This window comes from Oncorhynchus nerka, unplaced genomic scaffold (assembly GCF_034236695.1).
Source record: "Oncorhynchus nerka isolate Pitt River unplaced genomic scaffold, Oner_Uvic_2.0 unplaced_scaffold_1586, whole genome shotgun sequence".
NCBI classification, from domain to species: domain Eukaryota; kingdom Metazoa; phylum Chordata; class Actinopteri; order Salmoniformes; family Salmonidae; genus Oncorhynchus; species Oncorhynchus nerka.
Window position 1 is genome coordinate 31,944 of NW_027039730.1, and position 21,040 is coordinate 52,983.

Here is a 21,040-nt window from a genome sequence, read left to right on the forward strand (position 1 = left end):
GAGGGAGACAGCTGTCCTCATGGTACCAGTAGAGAATGATGAGGGAGACAGCTGTCCTCATGGTACCAGTAGAGAGAGATGAGGGAGGCAGCTGTCCTCGTGGTATCAGTAGAGAGAGCTGAGGGAGACAGCTGTCCTCATGGTACCAGTAGAGAATGATGAGGGAGACAGCTGTCCTCATTGTACCAGTAGAGAGAGATGAGGGAGCCAGCTGTCCTCATGGTACCAGTAGAGAGAGATGAGGGAGCCAGCTGTCCTCATGGTACCAGTAGAGAGAGATTAGGGAGACAGCTGTCCTCATGGTACCAGTAGAGAATGATGAGAGAGACAGCTGTCCTCATGGTACCAGTAGAGAGAGATGAGGGAGACAGCTGTCCTCATGGTACCAGTAGAGAGAGATGAGGAGACAGCTGTCCTCATGGTACCAGTAGAGAATGATGAGAGAGACAGCTGTCCTCATGGTACCAGTAGAGAGAGATGAGGGAGGCAGCTGTCCTCATGGTACCAGTAGAGAATGATGAGAGAGACAGCTGTCCTCATGGTACCAGTAGAGAGAGCTGAAGGAGACAGCTGTCCTCATGGTACCAGTAGAGTATGATGAGGGAGGCAGCTGTCCTCATGGTACCAGTAGAGAATGATGAGGGAGGCAGCTGTCCTCATGTTACCAGTAGAGAATGATGAGGGAGACAGCTGTCCTCATGGTACCAGTAGAGAGAGATGAGGGAGCCAGCTGTCCTCATGGTACCAGTAGAGAGAGATGAGGGAGACAGCTGTCCTCATGGTACCAGTAGAGAGATGAGGGAGACAGCTGTCCTCATGGTACCAGTAGAGAATGATGAGGGAGACAGCTGTCCTCATGGTACCAGTAGAGAGAGATGAGGGAGGCAGCTGTCCTCGTGGTATCAGTAGAGAGAGCTGAGGGAGACAGCTGTCCTCATGGTACCAGTAGAGAATGATGAGGGAGACAGCTGTCCTCATGGTACCAGTAGAGAGAGATGAGGAAGACAGCTGTCCTCATGGTACCAGTAGAGAGAGATGAGGGAGCCAGCTGTCCTCATGGTACCAGTAGAGAGAGATGAAGGAGCCAGCTGTCCTCATGGTACCAGTAGAGAGAGATTAGGGAGACAGCTGTCCTCATGGTACCAGTAGAGAATGATGAGGGAGACAGCTGTCCTCATGGTACCAGTAGAGAATGATGAGAGAGACAGCTGTCCTCATGGTACCAGTAGAGAGAGATGAGGGAGACAGCTGTCCTCATGGTACCAGTAGAGAGAGATGAGAGAGACAGCTGTCCTCATGGTACCAGTAGAGAGAGATGAGGGAGACAGCTGTCCTCATGGTACCAGTAGAGAGATGAGGGAGGCAGCTGTCCTCATGGTACCAGTAGAGAGAGATGAGGGAGACAGCTGTCCTCATGGTACCAGTAGAGAGAGATGAGGGAGGCAGCTGTCCTCATGGTACCAGTAGAGAATGATGAGAGAGACAGCTGTCCTCATGGTACCAGTAGAGAGAGATGAGGGAGACAGCTGTCCTCATGGTACCAGTAGAGAATGATGAGGGAGACAGCTGTCCTCATGGTACCAGTAGAGAGAGATGAGGGAGACAGCTGTCCTCATGGTACCAGTAGAGAGAGATGAGGGAGCCAGCTGTCCTCATGGTACCAGTAGAGAGAGATGAGGGAGCCAGCTGTCCTCGTGGTCCCAGTAGAGAGAGATTAGGGAGACAGCTGTCCTCATGGTACCAGTAGAGAATGATGAGGGAGACAGCTGTCCTCATGGTACCAGTAGAGAATGATGAGAGAGACAGCTGTCCTCATGGTACCAGTAGAGAGAGCTGAGGGAGACAGCTGTCCTCATGGTACCAGTAGAGTATGATGAGGGAGACAGCTGTCCTCATGGTACCAGTAGAGAGAGATGAGGGAGACAGCTGTCCTCATGGTACCAGTAGAGAATGATGAGGGAGACAGCTGTCGTCATGGTACCAGTAGAGAATGATGAGGGAGGCAGCTGTCCTCATGGTACCAGTAGAGAGAGATGAGGGAGACAGCTGTCCTCATGGTACCAGTAGAGAGAGATGAGGGAGACAGCTGTCCTCATGGTACCAGTAGAGAGATGAGGGAGACAGCTGTCCTCATGGTACCAGTAGAGAATGATGAGGGAGACAGCTGTCCTCATGGTACCAGTAGAGAGAGATGAGGAAGACAGCTGTCCTCATGGTACCAGTAGAGAGAGATGAGGGAGCCAGCTGTCCTCATGGTACCAGTAGAGAGAGATGAGGGAGCCAGCTGTCCTCATGGTACCAGTAGAGAGAGATTAGGGAGACAGCTGTCCTCATGGTACCAGTAGAGAATGATGAGGGAGACAGCTGTCCTCATGGTACCAGTAGAGAATGATGAGAGAGACAGCTGTCCTCATGGTACCAGTAGAGAGAGATGCGGGAGACAGCTGTCCTCATGGTACCAGTAGAGAATGATGAGGGAGACAGCTGTCCTCATGGTACCAGTAGAGAGAGATGCGGGAGACAGCTGTCCTCATGGTACCAGTAGAGAATGATGAGGGAGACAGCTGTCCTCATGGTACCAGTAGAGAGATAATTTTTATTTGTAAATCAACCAATGAAATCAAACCACAACCATCCAAATCAAACCACAACCATCCATCCTCCCTTCCATGAACCATCCATAGACACCTGTGTGTTTCCTTTCAAACTATATAAACTCTTATAAACTAGTTGGTTCGAGCCCTGAATGCTGATTGGTGTAAGTCGCTCTGGATAAGAGCGTCTGCTAAATGACTTAAATGTAAATGTAATAAAACATGGGTATGATTCCAAAAACATTTGTTCTGTACTAATTACATTGGTAACCCGTTGATAATAGGCACGATTCGTCCCAAAGAAGTTCCTACCTTAGACATGAGTTCTGTCATTTCTTGATATCTTCTTTTGGTGACATGTGTATTGGCATTGTGTTTTGCGTGACATTCTACTGCACTGTTGGAGCCAGTAACATATATTTTTCTGTACAATGACATTGTTAGGGAATGTACTTCAGTTATACCACATAGCATTACTCAATTATAGCTACTATTATTGCATTTTTGGGGATTACTCTTTTTTTATAGGTATAAAAAAGGTATCTCACAGGTATCTCATTCCACGTAGGGCTGAGTGTCTACAGCAGGGCAGTCCAACCCTCTTCCTGGAGATCTACTGTCCTGTTGGTTTCCAGTTCAACCCTCTTCCTGGAGATCTACTGTCCTGTTGGTTTCCAGTTCAACCCTCTTCCTGGAGATCTACTGTCCTGTTGGTTTCCAGTCCAACCCTCTTCCTGGAGATCTACTGTCCTGTTGGTTTCCAGTCCAACCCTCTTCCTGGAGATCTACTGTCCTGTTGGTTTCCAGTCCAACCTTCTTCCTGGAGATCTACTGTCCTGTTGGTTTCCAGTTCCATCCTCTTCCTGGAGATCTACTGTCCTGTTGGTTTCCAGTTCAATCCTCTTCCTGGAGATCTACTGTCCTGTTGGTTTCCAGTCCAACCTTCTTCCTGGAGATCTACTGTCCTGTTGGTTTCCAGTTCCATCCTCTTCCTGGAGATCTACTGTCCTGTTGGTTTCCAGTCCAACCCTCTTCCTGGAGATCTACTGTCCTGTTGGTTTCCAGTTCAAACCTCTTCCTGGAGATCTACTGTCCTGTTGGTTTCCAGTTCAACCCTCTTCCTGGAGATCTACTGTCCTGTTGGTTTCCAGTTCAACCCTCTTCCTGGAGATCTACTGTCCTGTTGGTTTCCAGTCCAACCCTCTTCCTGGAGATCTACTGTCCTGTCGGTTTCCAGTTCAACCCTCTTCCTGGAGATCTACTGTCCTGTCGGTTTCCAGTCCAACCCTCTTCCTGGAGATCTACTGTCCTGTCGGTTTCCAGTTCAACCCTCTTCCTGGAGATCTACTGTCCTGTCGGAATCCAGTTCAACCCTCTTCTTGGAGATCTACTGTCCTGTCGGATTCCAGTTCAACCCTCTTCTTGGAGATCTACTGTCCTGTCGGTTTCCAGTCCAACCCTCTTCCTGGAGATCTACTGTCCTGTCGGTTTCCAGTTCAACCCTCTTCCTGGAGATCTACTGTCCTGTCGGTTTCCAGTTCAACCCTCTTCCTGGAGATCTACTGTCCTGTCGGTTTCCAGTTCCATCCTCTTCCTGTAGATCTACTGTCCTGTTGGTTTCCAGTTCAAACCTCTTCCTGGAGATGCTGAATTAGGGTTGGACTGAAAACCTACAGGGCAGTAGATCTCCAGGAATAGGGTTGGGCTGCCCTGGTCTACAGGTTTTCCCTCTTTCCTTGTACTTGATTGATGAAGTAAAGTCCTTAATTAGTAAGGAACTGTCCTCATCTGGTTGTCTAGGTCTTAATTGAAAGGAAAAAACAACAACCTGCAGACATTAGGCCTCCATGAGTTTTACGCACCTGGTTTACATTGTTTGACAGTGAAATAGCTGAGAAGAAATTCTAATTTAGTTTGTGGACTTTGTTATTTGTAATGAGATCATCATCTAATTCCAATTTTGATTGGTCACTGTAACAGATATGGGACAAAGAAGAGGAGGGACTCTGAAGATTCTGTTACTGTTGACACTCTGTCTGCAAGCCTTCACTGTTCAATGCCAAGGTACACACACACACACACACACACACACACACACAGCAGGGGGCAGGTGCTCAAAATATAAAAAATAGGGCGAAATCTAGAAAATACCAAATGCCTCTGTAGAGTACATTTTTAAATAGGCCTATTTATGTATACAACACACTCATCATTACAAACTAGTTCAGCGCCTCATAAAGACATGATTGACATGGGGAAAAGAAGGGGGGTTATCAGCTGATCATTGATGTTGATGATTGATGTTCATCTGCTAGTTAGCTTTATTCATTTTACTGATTGTAATTTACCTTAGCTTTTTCTTATCCTCTCTGCTCCTATCAGCCAACCAGACTGAAGTTCGTTCTCTCTCTCTCTCTCTCTCTCTCTCTCTCTCTGCCAACCAGACTGAAGTTCGTTCTCTCTCTCTCTCTCTCTCTCTCTCTCAACCAGACTGAAGTATTTTCCTCCTCTCTCTCTCTCTCTCTCTCTGCTCCAATCAGCCAATCAGACTGAATATGGATGATGATGTAGGCTAAATCAAGTATTATCAAGTGTTAAATAAATGTTAAGGTCTTTCAAGCTGGACGTCTCCTTACAGGCCAGACTGGGAAACAGGCTCAACCAACGGATGGGGTGGGGGGTGATGAACTGGACGACAACTTGCTAGCAGTGGGTTCTGAACAAGTGGGGGAAATTATATCACCACCCAAAAGGGTGCTTTAGAGACTGGAATGACAATGGGGCTTGTGCTCTGCACGGTTAGAGCCTGACACACACACATTTCATTAGGTTTTCATCAAGACAATCACTATCAACTCAAGCACTTCTTGTCTGTTTTCACAGATTCAGGGCATCCCTCTGATCTGAGGATAGTTCTGGTGGGGAAGACTGGATCAGGGAAGAGTTCAACAGGAAACACCATCCTGAGGAGGGAGGGGTTTAAAGTAGACTTCTCCCCTGAGTCTGTCACTGATCACTGTGAGAAACAGAGTGGAGTGGTGGATGGGAGGAAGATTGATGTCATCGACACCCCGGGGCTCTATGACACAACAATGTCTAAAGAAGAGATGAAAAGTGAGATAGAAAAGGCCATCTACATGTCAGTACCAGGACCCCACGCCTTCCTGCTGGTGATCAGACTGGGGAGGTTCACAGAGGAGGAGAGGAACACTGTGAAGTGGATCCAGGAGAACTTTGGAGAAGAAGCCTCAATGTACACCATCATTCTGTTCACCGGAGGAGACCAGCTGGAAGACAAATCAATGGTGGACTTTCTAAGTGAGAGTGAGGAGCTTATGAAACTCGTCAAGGTCTTTAAGGGCAGAAATCATGTCTTCAATAATAAAAAGAAGAATGACAACACTCAGGTCCCAGAGCTGCTGAAGAAGATAGATGAGATGGTGATGAAGAATGGAGGAAAACACTACACCAATGAGATGTACCAGGAGGTCCAGAGGAAGATCGAAGAGGAGGAGGAGAGGAAGAGACAGGAGAAGAAGGAGAGAGAGGAGGAGGCGAAGAAGAAACAAGAGGAGGAGATCAGAAAACGGGAAGAGAAGGCGAGAGAGGAGGAAAGGAAGAGACAGGAGGAGAAGAAGAAACAAGAGGAGGAGATCAGAAAATGGGTAGAGAAGGCGAGAGAGGAGGAGAGGAAGAGACAGGAGGAGGAGAAGAGAAAGGAGGATAAGAAGAAACATGAGGAGGAGATCAGAAAACAGGTAGCAAAGGCGAGAGAGGAGGAGAGGACGAGACAGCAGAGGACGAGGAAGTCGTCGTCAAATGGCTTTTTGGGATTGTTAGCAACTGTTTTCACAGCGGTGGTAGCAGGACCATTAGCAATTCCAGTTGGAGCTGCTGTATTTGCAAATGAAATAGCTGAACATTTAGACGATTCTGATTAAATGAGGAAGACAATCTTTACAATTCTAATTTAAGTAAAGATGAGGAAGAGGAGGCAGTGTGAAGTACCAATCTCTTCCACATCTTAATGTCAAGTAGTAGCAGTAGAATATACTGTACAATGACAACCATCATTGTTTGATTGTTCAACACTTTCTAATATGATCAGTTATTTACAATGTTTATTATTCAGAGGCTTAGGGATAATAACATACTGTAGGATGACATTTTTAACTCAACAAAAACAAACAGACAGAAAAAAATCTGAAATCATGTTTCATTAACTCAGAGATAGTTAATAAGTTATAATGGGTAAAGACATTCTAGGTATCTAGATATCTACAGTATTGATGTATCTACCCTCCCTCACTGGTCTGTGTTCTCCCTCTATCCTTCCTCCCTGGTCTGTGTTCTCCCTCTATCCTTCCTCCCTGGTCTGTGTTCTCCCTCTATCCTTCCTCCCTGGTCTGTGTTCTCCCTCTACCCTCCCTCCCTGGTCTGTGTTCTCCCTCTATCCTTCCTCCCTGGTCTGTGTTCTCCCTCTACCCTCCCTCCCTGGTCTGTGTTCTCCCTCTATCCTTCCTCCCTGGTCTGTGTTCTCCCTCTACCCTCCCTCCCTGGTCTGTGTTCTCCCTCTACCCTCCCTCCCTGGTCTGTGTTCTCCCTCTACCCTCCCTCCCTGGTCTGTGTTCTCCCTCTATCCTTCCTCCCTGGTCTGTGTTCTCCCTCCCTAGTCTGTGTTCTCCCTCTATCCTTCCTCCCTGGTCTGTGTTCTCCCTCTACCCTCCCTCCCTGGTCTGTGTTCTCCCTCTACCCTCCCTCCCTGGTCTGTGTTCTCCCTCTACCCTCCCTCCCTGGTCTGTGTTCTCCCTCTACCCTCCCTCCCTAGTCTGTGTTCTCCCTCTACCCTCCCTCCCTGGTCTGTGTTCTCCCTCTACCCCCTCCCTAGTCTGTGTTCTCCCTCTACCCTCCCTCCCTGGTCTGTGTTCTCCCTCTACCCTCCCTCCCTAGTCTGTGTTCTCCCTCTACCCTCCCTCCCTGGTCTGTGTTCTCCCTCTACCCTCCCTCCCTGGTCTGTGTTCTCCCTCTACCCTCCCTCCCTGGTCTGTGTTCTCCCTCTACCCTCCCTCCCTGGTCTGTGTTCTCCCTCTACCCCCCCTCTTTGTGTTAAACACCACATGACGAACACAGTGAGTAATGTTGTAATGTACTGTACGTCACAACTGTATTTCTACTGTACCTCATTACTGTATTTCTACTATACCTCATTACTGTATTTCTACTGTACTTGGGAAAAGAACATTACTTTAACAATTACAAAGAGGGATTTTGTATCGTAGACCTACTGAAAGGGATATAGAGGGATTATATATTATATAAATATAGAAGTCTATTAATTTGATTATTAGTATAAATATAGAAGTCTATTAATTTGATTATTAGTATAAATATAGAAGTCTATTAATTTGATTATTAGTATAAATATAGAAGTCTATTAATTTGATTATTAGTATAAATATAGAAGTCTATTAATTTGATTATTAGTATGTTGTGCTTGTGCTGTATAATGTTTTATGATGTATCAATCTTTGAAGGACATTTGATGGACAACCTTTAGTCGTTAGTAATAACTAATTGTTGCTTGTTTGATTTCCCCAGATTTAAACTATGTGAAATCCAGAAAATCCTTTCCTCACATTTCTTTCAAAGAACAAAATCTTTACAACAGATTTATTTCACATTTGAGAGAGCGAGTGAGAGAGAAATGTGCCTTGTCATCATACTGACAACATCAAAATAGCCTTTCAAGACTGAAGTCAGCAGGACTTTGAGTAGCCAGACTTTGTATCAGCCAGACTTGTTGCTGGGTTACAGGGTTAAATAGCCGTTCAACCAGTTTGGAAAAGAGAAAACAGAACGTTCTGCTCCATTGTTACACTCCCATTGTAAAGTAGAAGGGTTCCATTATACTGTATTAGAACGCAACTGTGCTTTAGAACTAGAAGAGACTCCACTATCAACATGAGAAATTATGGTCAACTGTATAGACACACACATACTGGGATTCAATCCAATACTGTATAGACAGACACACAGGCTGGGATTCAATCCAATACTGTACAGACAGACACACAGGCTGGGATTCAATCCAATACTGTACAGACACACATAGGCTGGGATTCAATCCAATACTGTATAGACAGACACACAGGCTGGGATTCGTAAGGTCGCTAGTTCAACTCCAGGAGCAGACAAGGTGAAAAATGTGTCATTGTGCCCTTGAGCAAGGCATTTAACCTCAATTGCTCCAGGCATGTCGTTGATAATATCTGAACCTGTCTAAAGACCCCAGCTCTCTGTGGGTGTTGATAATGTCTGACCCTGTCTAAAGACCCCAGCTCTCTGTGGGTGTTGATAATGTCTGACCCTGTCTAAAGACTCCAGTTCTCTGTGGGTGTTGATAATGTCTGACCCTGTCTAAAGACCCCAGCTCTCTGTGGGTGTTGATAATGTCTGACCCTGTCTAAAGATCCCAGCTCTCTGTGGGTGTTGATAATGTCTGACCCTGTCTAAAGACTCCAGTTCTCTGTGGGTGTTGATAATGTCTGACCCTGTCTAAAGACCCCAGCTCTCTGTGGGTGTTGATAATGTCTGACCCTGTCTAAAGACCCCAGCTCTCTGTGGGTGTTGATAATGTCTGACCCTGTCTAAAGACTCCAGCTCTCTGTGGGTGTTGATAATGTCTGACCCTGTCTAAAGACCCCGGCTCTCTGTGGGTGTTGATAATGTCTGACCCTGTCTAAAGACCCCAGCTCTCTGTGGGTGTTGATAATGTCTGACCCTGTCTAAAGACTCCAGCTCTCTGTGGGTGTTGATAATGTCTGACCCTGTCTAAAGACTCCAGCTCTCTGTGGGTGTTGATAATGTCTGACCCTGTCTAAAACTCCAGCACTCTGCGGCTGTTTGGATATGTGAGAAACACCTGGACAAGTGTGAAACAGGACAAATAACAGCAGCTACTATAGTCACCATATTCCGTGTAATAGTGCACTACTTTCTACCAGGACCCTAGTGCACTACTTTCTACCAGGCCCCTAGTGCACTACTTTCTACCAGGCCCCTAGTGCACTACTTTCTACCAGGCCCCTAGTGCACTACTTTCTACCAGGCCCCTAGTGCACTACTTTCTACCAGGACCTAGTGCACTACTTTCTACCAGGACCTAGTGCACTACTTTCTACCAGGACCCTAGTGCACTACTTTCTACCAGGACCCTAGTGCACTACTTTCTACCAGGACCCTAGTGCACTACTTTCTACCAAACCCTAGTGCACTACTTTCTACCAGGACCCTAGTGCACTACTTTCTACCAGGACCCTAGTGCACTACTTTCTACCAGGCCCCTAGTGCACTACTTTAACCAGGACCCTAGTGCACTACTAAATATAAGATATTTATAAGATATTTATCTAAAGAGACATCGGCACATGTAGTATGAGTCACAAATGGCACCCTACACCATCATTTGCAAATAAATTCATTAAAAATCCTACAATGTGATTTTCTGGATTTTTTTCTTCTAATTTTCATTGTTGAAGTGTACCTAGTGTGTCATTGTTGAAGTGTACCTATGATGAAAATGTACAGGCCTCTTTCATCTCATTAAGTGGGAGAACTTGCACAATTGGTGGCTGACTAAATACTTTTTTGCCCCACTGTATAACATTTGCAACTGTTTACGATGCATCAACCTCCATCTCTTCTTCAGAACTGTGACTTCTTGCCCTTTCAACTCTCTTCCCTGCCTCCACATAGGAGATTTGTTCTACAGCCCTAATCCTTGACCCCTCAACCTCTTTCACCCTAACAGGGCACTCTGGGAATTAGGGAATATGATCCACACCAGATTTGCAACATTTTACATTCACAGACTCTTCAATAACATTTTCCTTCCGTCTGCAAACACTTGAAACGTGGCAAATTCTTGTACATTTATTGCATTACATTGTGTTGCTTCAGAGTATCTTATACAGCTTTATATATTCTTGTATATTCTTGTATATTCTTGTATATTCTTGTATATTCTTGTAATTCTTGTATATTTCTTGCATTGCATCATCTTATACCTCCCAGCTTTATAAACGATATCAAATCAAATCACATCAAATGTTATTGGTCACATACACATGGTTAGCAGATGTTATTGGTTACATACACATGGTTAGCAGATGTTATTGGTCACATACACATGGTTAGCAGATGTTATTGGTCACATACACATGGTTAGCAGATGTTATTGGTCACATACACATGGTTAGCAGATGTTATTGGTCACATACACATGGTTAGCAGATGTTATTGGTCACATACACATGGTTAGCAGATGTTATTGGTCACATACACGTGGTTAGCAGATGTTATTGGTCACATACACATGGTTAGCAGATGCTATTGGTCACATACACATGGTTAGCAGATGTTATTGGTCACATACACATGGTTAGCAGATGTTATTGGTCACATACACATGGTTAGCAGATGTGATTGGTCACATACACATGGTTAGCAGATGTTATTGGTTACATACACATGGTTAGCAGATGTTATTGGTCACATACACATGGTTAGCAGATGTTATTGGTCACATACACGTGGTTAGCAGATGTTATTGGTTACATACACATGGTTAGCAGATGTTATTGGTCACATACACATGGTTAGCAGATGTTATTGGTCACATACACATGGTTAGCAGATGTTATTGGTTACATACACATGGTTAGCAGATGTTATTGGTCACATACACATGGTTAGCAGATGCTATTGGTCACATACACATGGTTAGCAGATGTTATTGGTCACATACACATGGTTAGCAGATGTTATTGGTTACATACACATGGTTAGCAGATGTGATTGGTCACATACACATGGTTAGCAGATGTTATTGGTCACATACACATGGTTAGCAGATGTGATTGGTCACATACACATGGTTAGCAGATGTTATTGGTCACATACACATGGTTAGCAGATGTGATTGGTCACATACACATGGTTAGCAGATGTTATTGGTCACATACACATGGTTAGCAGATGTGATTGGTCACATACACATGGTTAGCAGATGTTATTGGTCACATACACATGGTTAGCAGATGTTATTGGTCACATACACATGGTTAGCAGATGTTATTGGTCACATACACATGGTTAGCAGATGTTATTGGTCACATACACATGGTTAGCAGATGTTATTGGTCACATACACATGGTTAGCAGATGTTATTGGTCACATACACATGGTTAGCAGATGTTATTGGTCACACACACATGGTTAGCAGATGTTATTGGTCACATACACATGGTTAGCAGATGTTATTGGTTACATACACATGGTTAGCAGATGATATTGGTCACATACACATGGTTAGCAGATGTTATTGGTCACATACATGTGGTTAGCTGATGTTATTGGTCACATACACATGGTTAGCAGATGTTATTGGTCACATACACATGGTTAGCAGATGTTATTGGTCACATACATGTGGTTAGCTGATGTTATTGGTCACATACACATGGTTAGCAGATGTTATTGGTCACATACACATGGTTAGCAGATGTTATTGGTCACATACACATGGTTAGCAGATGTTATTGGTAACATACACATGGTTAGCAGATGTTATTGGTCACACACACATGGTTAGCAGATGTTATTGGTCACATACACATGGTTAGCAGATGTTATTGGTCACATACACATGGTTAGCAGATGTTATTGGTCACATACACATGGTTAGCAGATGTTATTGGTCACATACACATGGTTAGCAGATGTTATTGGTCACATACACATGGTTAGCAGATGTGATTGGTCACATACACATGGTTAGCAGATGTTATTGGTCACATACACATGGTTAGCAGATGTGATTGGTCACATACACATGGTTAGCAGATGTGATTGGTCACATACACATGGTTAGCAGATGTGATTGGTCACATACACATGGTTAGCAGATGTTATTGGTCACATACACATGGTTAGCAGATGTGATTGGTCACATACACATGGTTAGCAGATGTTATTGGTCACATACACATGGTTAGCAGATGTTATTGGTCACATACACATGGTTAGCAGATGTTATTGGTCACATACACATGGTTAGCATATGTTATTGGTAACATACACATGGTTAGCAGATGTTATTGGTCACACACACATGGTTAGCAGATGTTATTGGTCACATACACATGGTTAGCAGATGTTATTGGTCATATACACATGGTTAGCAGATGTTATTGGTCACATACAAATGGTTAGCAGATGTTATTGGTCACATACACATGTTTAGCAGATGTTATTGGTCATATACACATGGTTAGCAGATGTTATTGGTCACATACAAATGGTTAGCAGATGTTATTGGTCACATACACATGTTTAGCAGATGTTATTGCAAGTGTAGCGAAATGCTTGTGCTTCTAGTTCCGACAGTTCAGCAACATCTAACAGGTAATATCTATCAAATACCTAATTCACACAAATCTAAGTAAAGGAAAGGAATATATAAGCAAGCTAGCTAAATAGGACAAATTAGTTAGCAAGTGCCAGCTAGCTAAATAGGACAAATTAGTTAGCAAGTGCCAGCTAGCTAAATAGGACAAATTAGTTAGCAAGTGCCAGCTAGCTAAATAGGACAAATTAGTTAGCAAGTGCCAGCTAGCTAAATAGGACAAATTAGTTAGCAAGTGCCAGCTAGCTAAATAGGACAAATTAGTTAGCAAGTGCCAGCTAGCTAAATAGGACAAATTAGTTAGCAAGTGCCAGCTAGCTAAGTTGCCATACATGTTTAATGCTTTTCAACCTGTCCCCAAATGAATGTCAGTGGTTCAGAGTTTGTTTTGATATTTTAACCTGCGTGTGGTGTGGGGGGACAAAATAAATGTATGTACGATGTCGCATAGCCGGTTTGGGTTCCGTGTAGATAGTATAGAATACTGTATATACATATGAGATGAGTAATGCAAGGTACTATATTAAAGTGACATCTACTTTGACTGCATCCACTTTTTCCAAAGCTTCTTCAGCATCCTTGTGACTTCAAACGAGTTTCCCAAATAAACATCTTTATAAAAAAACAACATACTCCGACAAGCAACGATTCAACAGACTCATTTTCCACAACAATTGTTGCCCTTTTTGTTCAATTCTTGGACTTCACTGTTGTCCACCCATCCTTCTCACTAATGGTTCTCGATGCGCTTTCATCTTCAAACAACTCTTCTTCTGCTCTCATCTCTGATTCTGGGCAGACAGCCAATGTTGTGAATTGTCAGAAGGATGTTGGTAATAGTGACACCCAACCAGAATTCAGACTCTGCGTGTTCTGAGTTTAATTATTCTTTGCCTAGTAACACTCTCTCATTGGCTATAAATGACTGGTTACAGGGGAAATGAAACTTAACTCGGAATGTACAGGTAACTGCCAAAATAAAAGAAACACTTGAGTAATTGAGGGTTCTGTCAGCTCTGTTATGTTGTGGGGTGCATTTTCCTGGCGTGGTTTAGTCCACTCAACCACTTAGAGACCAAGGTAAACACCAGTAAATACACAGCCATTCTGAGTGATCACCTTCAACCTGTGGTGAATAATGTCTATCCTGATGGGAGTCGTCTCTTCCAGGATGATAATGCCCCCGTCCACAGGGTATGAGAGGTCACTGAATGGTTTGATGAGCATGAAAACTATGTAAACCATATGCCCTGGCTGTCTCAGTCACCAAATCTCAACCCAGTTGAACCCTTAAGGGAGACTCTGGATCAACACCTGAGAGAGCGTTTCCACCACCATCAACCAAACAATAGAGTTCTAGACACTTGTAGAGTCTATGTGCATTGAAGCAGTTCTGGCACTTCGTGGTGTCCAACGCCCTGTTAACACACATTATGTTGGTGTTTCCTTTATTTTGGTAGTTACCTGTAAGGTCCAGCTAATAGCTTCACTAACAGCGAGTATTCAACTTAACTACCTTACTAATTAAATTACGTACAACGATTACATTAGAAGACTTAGGCAACTATGAGCCTAAGCGGCAGGCTGTTTGTGGTATTATTAAATCTCCTTGTCACTCATTGTCATGGCTTGATAGTGATCAATGGAGTTGGAGAGAGAACAAACAGATCTGAGACCAGGCTTGGCAACTACAGTATATAGTGATCAATGGAGTTGGAAAGAGATCAAACAGATCTGGGACCAGGCTAGGCAACTACAGTATATAGTGATCAATGGAGTTGGAAAGAGAACAAACAGATCTGGGACCAGGTTAGACAACTACAGTATATAGTGATCAATGGAGTTGGAAAGAGAACAAACAGATCTGGGACCAGGTTAGACAACTACAGTATATAGTGATCAATGGAGTTGGAAAGAGAGCAAACAGATCTGGGACCAGGCTAGACAACTACAGTATATAGTGATCAATGGAGTTGGAAAGAGAACAAACAGATCTGGGACCAGGTTAGACAACTACAGTATATAGTGATCAATGGAGTTGGAAAGAGAACAACCAGATCTGGGACCAGGTTAGGCAACTACAGTATATAGTGATCAATGGAGTTGGAAAGAGAACAAACAGATCTGGGACCAGGTTAGACAACTACATAGTTACATTTGAAAATGTTTCATTTGCTATTTTAATTTGAACCTTTTTCCCAGAAGAAGAGGTCTGTGTCCAACACATTTCATTTAACCCAGAGTTGTGGCTAATCCAAGGTTGAGTTGTCAGAGGAGGTTGATAATAGTGACACCCAATCAGATTTCAGCCTCTGCCTGTCCTGAGGTGAATTACTCCTCTCATTGGCTAGAAATGACTAGTTACAGGTGAAACGAAACTTAACTCTGACTATAAATTGCAGCACATAGCTTCAGCTCTCACAGTCACAACAGGGGACAATTAACAGACACGTGCAACTACACTAAAAGTGAGTATTCAACTTAACTACCTTACTAATGAAATGTACAACAATGTATTGTAATAATTGTAGCACAATATGGAGTAAACATTTGATTTATACCAGGTTTGTTGACATTGATGCATACATAATCAAACAATGACATCACTAGACATGTCAAGACAATTTAATCAAAATAAACAAGTTTCTTGGAAAGTCAACAATCACATTCTTCTGTTTGTATTTATACATGTGGTTTAATATTGGATAACAATGAAAGGAGAATTATGTTTTTCACTTTTACCTGAAACATTTATCTTGTTTAATTAAATAGAAACCAGAGGGTCTAGGATGAGATAGTGTAGAACAGGTCTGGGTCTATGATATTTACCTAAGAGTGTTCAAGGGTTAAGTAGCCTATAAATTAAATTCAGCCTGTGGGCCGCGAGTTGGGTAACCCTGCTATATATCTAATTGATGATGTATGACAGATATTATAATGCCTGGAGGCTGGTGGGAGGAGCCATAGGAGGGATGGCTTATTGTAATGCCTGGATAGGTATTTTACATGTCAGACAGAGCAGGCTGGTGGGAGGAGCCATAGGAGGGATGGTGTATTGTAATGCCTGGATAGGTATTTTACATGTCAGACAGAGCAGGCTGGTGGGAGGAGCCATAGGAGGGATGGTGTATTGTAATGCCTGGATAGGTATTTTACATGTCAGACAGAGCAGGCTGGTGGGAGGAGCCATAGGAGGGATGGTGTATTGTAATGCCTGGATAGGTATTTTACATGTCAGACAGAGGAGGCTGGTGGGAGGAGCCATAGGAGGGGTGGTTTATTGTAATGGCTGGAATGGAATACATGTAATGGTACCTACACATCAAACTCATGGAAACAACGTGTTTGACTCCGTTCCAATGATTCCATTCCAGCCGTTACATTGAGCCCCTCCTCCTATATCTTCTGCAATGAAACTCCTGTGCAGGGAACCACGATCATCCTTTATCCCCAGCTAACACACCTGGCTCCAGTAATCAACTAATGATGGTCTTCAGAATCAGGTGTTTTAGCTACAGGACTGGGGGAACGTGTGACACCAATCAGGCCCCAGAAAACTGGAGTTGCCTCCCTGGTCTATCTGGTCCCACCATATAGCAGAATGTCAACTGTAGAATGATAAGCATGTTTAGGATGTAATTTGACACCCCCTATATGAGTACATTATGTTTTCCTAATATAGGCTACGTTGTTAGGGAATGTACTTTGTTTTACAATAGTTACATCACATAGCATCTTCTTATAGTTCATGTTGTTTTAAAGTCAAATAACACCACATAGCATTACTCTTCTTATAGTTCATGTTGTTTTAAAGTCAAATAACACCACATAGCATTACTCTTCTTATAGTTCATGTTGTTTTAAAGTCAAATAACACCACATAGCATTACTCTTCTTATAGTTCATATTGTTTTAAAGTGAAGCGGCTGAGAATAAATTATAATTTTGTTTATGTGGACTTTGTTTTTTGTAATAAGGTCATCGTCTGTTTCTATGTTTTTGATTGGCCGACTGTAGCAGAGATGGAACGTGGAAGAGGGACTCTGAAGATTCTGTTCCTGTTGACACTCTGTCTGCAAGCCTTCACTGGTCAATGCCAAGGTACAGAACATACCCACGTTCACAGATACATGCTGCTCAAACACACACCAGGGCCGTGCACATATACATGCTGCTCAAACACACACCAGGGCCGTGCACATATACATGCTGCTCAAACACACACCAGGGCCGTGCATATACATGCTGCTCAAACACACACCAGGGCCGTACATATATATGCTGCTCAAACACACACCAGGGCAGTGCACATATACATGCTGCTCAAACACACACCAGGGCCGTGCACATATACATGCTGCTCAAACACACACCAGGGCCGTGCACATATACATGCTGCTCAAACACACACCAGGGCCGTACACATATACATGCTGCTCAAACACACACCAGGGCCGTGCACATATACATGCTGCTCAAACACACACCAGGGCCGTGCACATATACATGCTGCTCAAACACACACCAGGGCCGTGCACATATACATGCTGCTCAAACACACACCAGGGCCGTGCACATATACATGCTGCTCAAACACACAACAGGGCCGTGCACATATACATGCTGCTCAAACACACACCAGGGCCGTACACATATACATGCTGCTCAAACACACACCAGGGCCGTGCACATATACATGCTGCTCAAACACACACCAGGGCCGTACACATATACATGCTGCTCAAACACACACCAGGGCCGTGCACAGACTTTTCAAAATGAAAAAAGTGCAAAATTGAGAAAATACCACATGCCACTGCGGTGTAAATGTAACATGTTTAAATATACCTATTTATTTCATTATAAACTGTAAACAAGCTATTTCAGCGCCTCCTAAAGACATGATTGACATGGAGAAAAGAGGGTGGGCTATCAGCTGATCATTCATGTTGATGATTGATGCTGGTTAGATGTATTTATTTTACTGGTTGTGATTTACCTTTAGCTGATAGGAGCATAGAGAAGAAGAAAAGACAATCAGACTGAAGTCTCTTCTTCCTCTCTTACTGCTCCTATCAGCCAATCAGACTGAAGTCTCTTCGTCCTCTCTTTCTGCTCCTATCAGCCAATCAGACTGAAGTCTCTTCTTCCTCTCTTACTGCTCCTATCAGCCAATCAGACTGAAGTCTCTTCTTCCTCTCTTTCTGCTCCTATCAGCCAATCAGACTGAATGTGGATGATGATGTAGGCTAAATCAAGTGTTAAACAAATGTTAAGGTCTCTCAAGCCATCCATGTTTGGATACTGGGCAGGTTCAATCCCCTTACAGGGCAGACTGGTAAACAGGTTCAATCTCCTTACAGGGCAGACTGGTAAACAGGTTCAATCTCCTTACAGGGCAGACTGGTAAACAGGTGCAACCTACGTATGGGGTGGAGGGTGACGAATTTGACAACAACTTGCGAGTAGTGGGTTCCAAACAACAATGACAGAAACATGTATTTTAAAATGATACTACAACCCAGAAGGGAGACTGGAGGGACAAAGGGGCATCTGCTCTGCAGATCCGTCTGCGCACATCTGCCTGATACACAAACACACATTTCATTAGCTTTTCATCGAGACAATCACTATCAACTCAAGCACTTCTTGTCTGTTTTCACAGATTCAGGGCATCCCTCTGACCTGAGGATAGTTTTAGTAGGGAAGACTGGAGCAGGGAAGAGTGCAACAGGAAACACCATCCTGGGGAGAAAGGTGTTTAGAGATGCCTTCTCCCCTGAGTCTGTCACTGTTCACTGTGAGAAACAGAGTGGAGTGGTGGATGGGAGGAAGACTGATGTCATCGACACCCCGGGGCTCTATGACACAACAATGTCTAATGAAGAGATGAAAAGTGAGATAGAGAAGGCCATCTACATGTCAGTCCCAGGACCCCACGCCTTCCTGCTGGTGATCAGACTGGGGAGGTTCACAGAGGAGGAGAGGAACACTGTGATGTGGATCCAGAAGAACTTTGGAGAAGAAGCCTCAATGTACACCATCTTGCTGTTCACACATGAAGATCAACTGGAGGGAAAATCAGTCAAAGAGTTTCTGGCCAAGAGCCCAGAGTTACGGAAACTCATCAATATCTGTGGGGGCAGATATCACTCCCTAATCAATGACAAGAGAGAAGACAACACTCAGGTCCCAGAGCTGCTGAAGAAGATAGAGGAGATGGTGAAGGGGAACGGAGGACAACACTACACCAATGAGGTGTACCAGAAGGTCCAGAGGAAGATCGAAGAGGAGGAGAGGAAGAAAAAAGAGGAAGAAATGGAGAAACAAGAGGAGGCGATCAGGAAGCGGGAAGAGGAGGTGAGAAGAGAGGAGGTGAGGAGAAATGAGGAAATAAAGAGAGAGGAGGAGTTGAGGAAGATAGAAGAGATGGTGAAGGACAATGGAGGGGAACACTACATCACTGAGATGTACCAGGAGGCCCAGAGGAAGATCGAAGCAGAAGCGCTGGAGAGGAGGAGGCAGGAAGAGAACAAGAGAGAGAGAGAGAGAGGACTGTGGAGGAAATTCTAATCAAGTGAGAGAGACTTTAATTTCTTCAAACAGTTATCTTTTTTTAATATTGTTTCAGTATTGCAATAATGAAGCTGGTCGACCGCAGACTCTGAAGTGGGATCCATGAGCAGAACAGAGCTACAATATGTTGTAGTTCATCCTCCTGGATGTGCATGACAGTCAACAGATGTGTAGAATTATAAAAAGGTACATTGTGATATCAAGCAACAGACAGCAGGATTTACACCAGGTCTCTGGGTCATTTACTGCTTGTTTATACATAAATACTAATGTAACATAGACACCAGGTCCTTCCCTCAAATGATGAGGTCCAGAATTAATCTGCCATTTTGGAGAAATAAACTGGAGGGAGGGTCTGCCTGGCACCGGTAGACAGGCACACAGACACTAATCATGGAATGGAATGGAGTCTTTTGATTTGGTGATAAAAACCTATTGCCAGCCCAAGCTTCAGAGGCACAACTCAGTTCCACAGACACAGATGAGACAGTACTAAGGAACCTTATTCGATGCATAAACAGTATTAAGACATAATCTTGTAATTTATCTACCATAGGATGCAGGAGCAGGAAGAAATAAGAAGAAGAGAAGAGAAATTGAATGAGTGCAAGTGGTCAGCGTTTGCCAGTACGGCTGCATTGGGGTTGGGAGCCATGTTCAGCTCTCCATGGTCGTTAACAGCAGGGGCTACATTAGCCGCTGTTAAAGGTTATCAGTGCATGGGCACCTATTTCACCTCAGGTAGTTCCAACTCAGAAGACCAGAAGAAGTAAGATTTCCACATCCATCATCTCAGATTGTTTTGAAATTAAGATGAATTATTGTGTTATATAATATAAATAGAATTTGATCTCTGAGAAATTAATAAATAAATTAAATTTATTGTGCCCAAATGTGACATTTTAATAGATAGGATTCATATACTTTTCAATTAATATAGTACCCAACATCTGACCTGGATCACATTTTTCCCCAACAATGACTAAGAACAAAGAATGGTCAAAAGCCTCAGATCAGATGTTGGGTATTATTTCACACTAATGACTTGTTATCTGGAGGGCGGCCATTTGCATCTCCCCAATGGTCCTAATGTGGAATCCGTAACCATGCCGATATCATGGACAGTAATGGTTTGAGAACATTCCAAGATTTGGAAGATACATACACATGACCAGATACATACACATACACATGACCAGATACATACACATACACATGACCAGATACATACACATGACCAGATACATACACATGACCAGATATATACACATGACCAGATATATACACATGACCAGATATATACACATGACCAGATATATACACATGACCAGATACATACACATGACCAGATACATACACATGACCAGATACATACACATACACATGACCAGATACATACACATG

At 43.6% G+C, this 21,040-nt stretch overlaps 1 protein-coding gene across 1 annotated transcript; it reads left to right on the forward strand.

Moving 5' to 3' along the window:
- Positions 1 to 3,883: 3,883 nt before the first annotated feature.
- On the forward strand, positions 3,884 to 20,518 carry LOC135568453 (GTPase IMAP family member 4-like). The gene is made up of 5 exons (XM_065015234.1): positions 3,884 to 4,658; positions 5,478 to 6,107; positions 17,106 to 17,114; positions 18,726 to 19,637; positions 20,193 to 20,518. The coding sequence occupies exons 1-4, from the start codon at positions 4,577 to 4,579 to the stop codon at positions 19,631 to 19,633; spliced, it is 1,629 nt and encodes a 542-aa protein (XP_064871306.1). The 5' UTR covers positions 3,884 to 4,576; the 3' UTR covers positions 19,634 to 19,637; positions 20,193 to 20,518.
- The last annotated feature ends 522 nt before the right edge of the window (positions 20,519 to 21,040 follow it).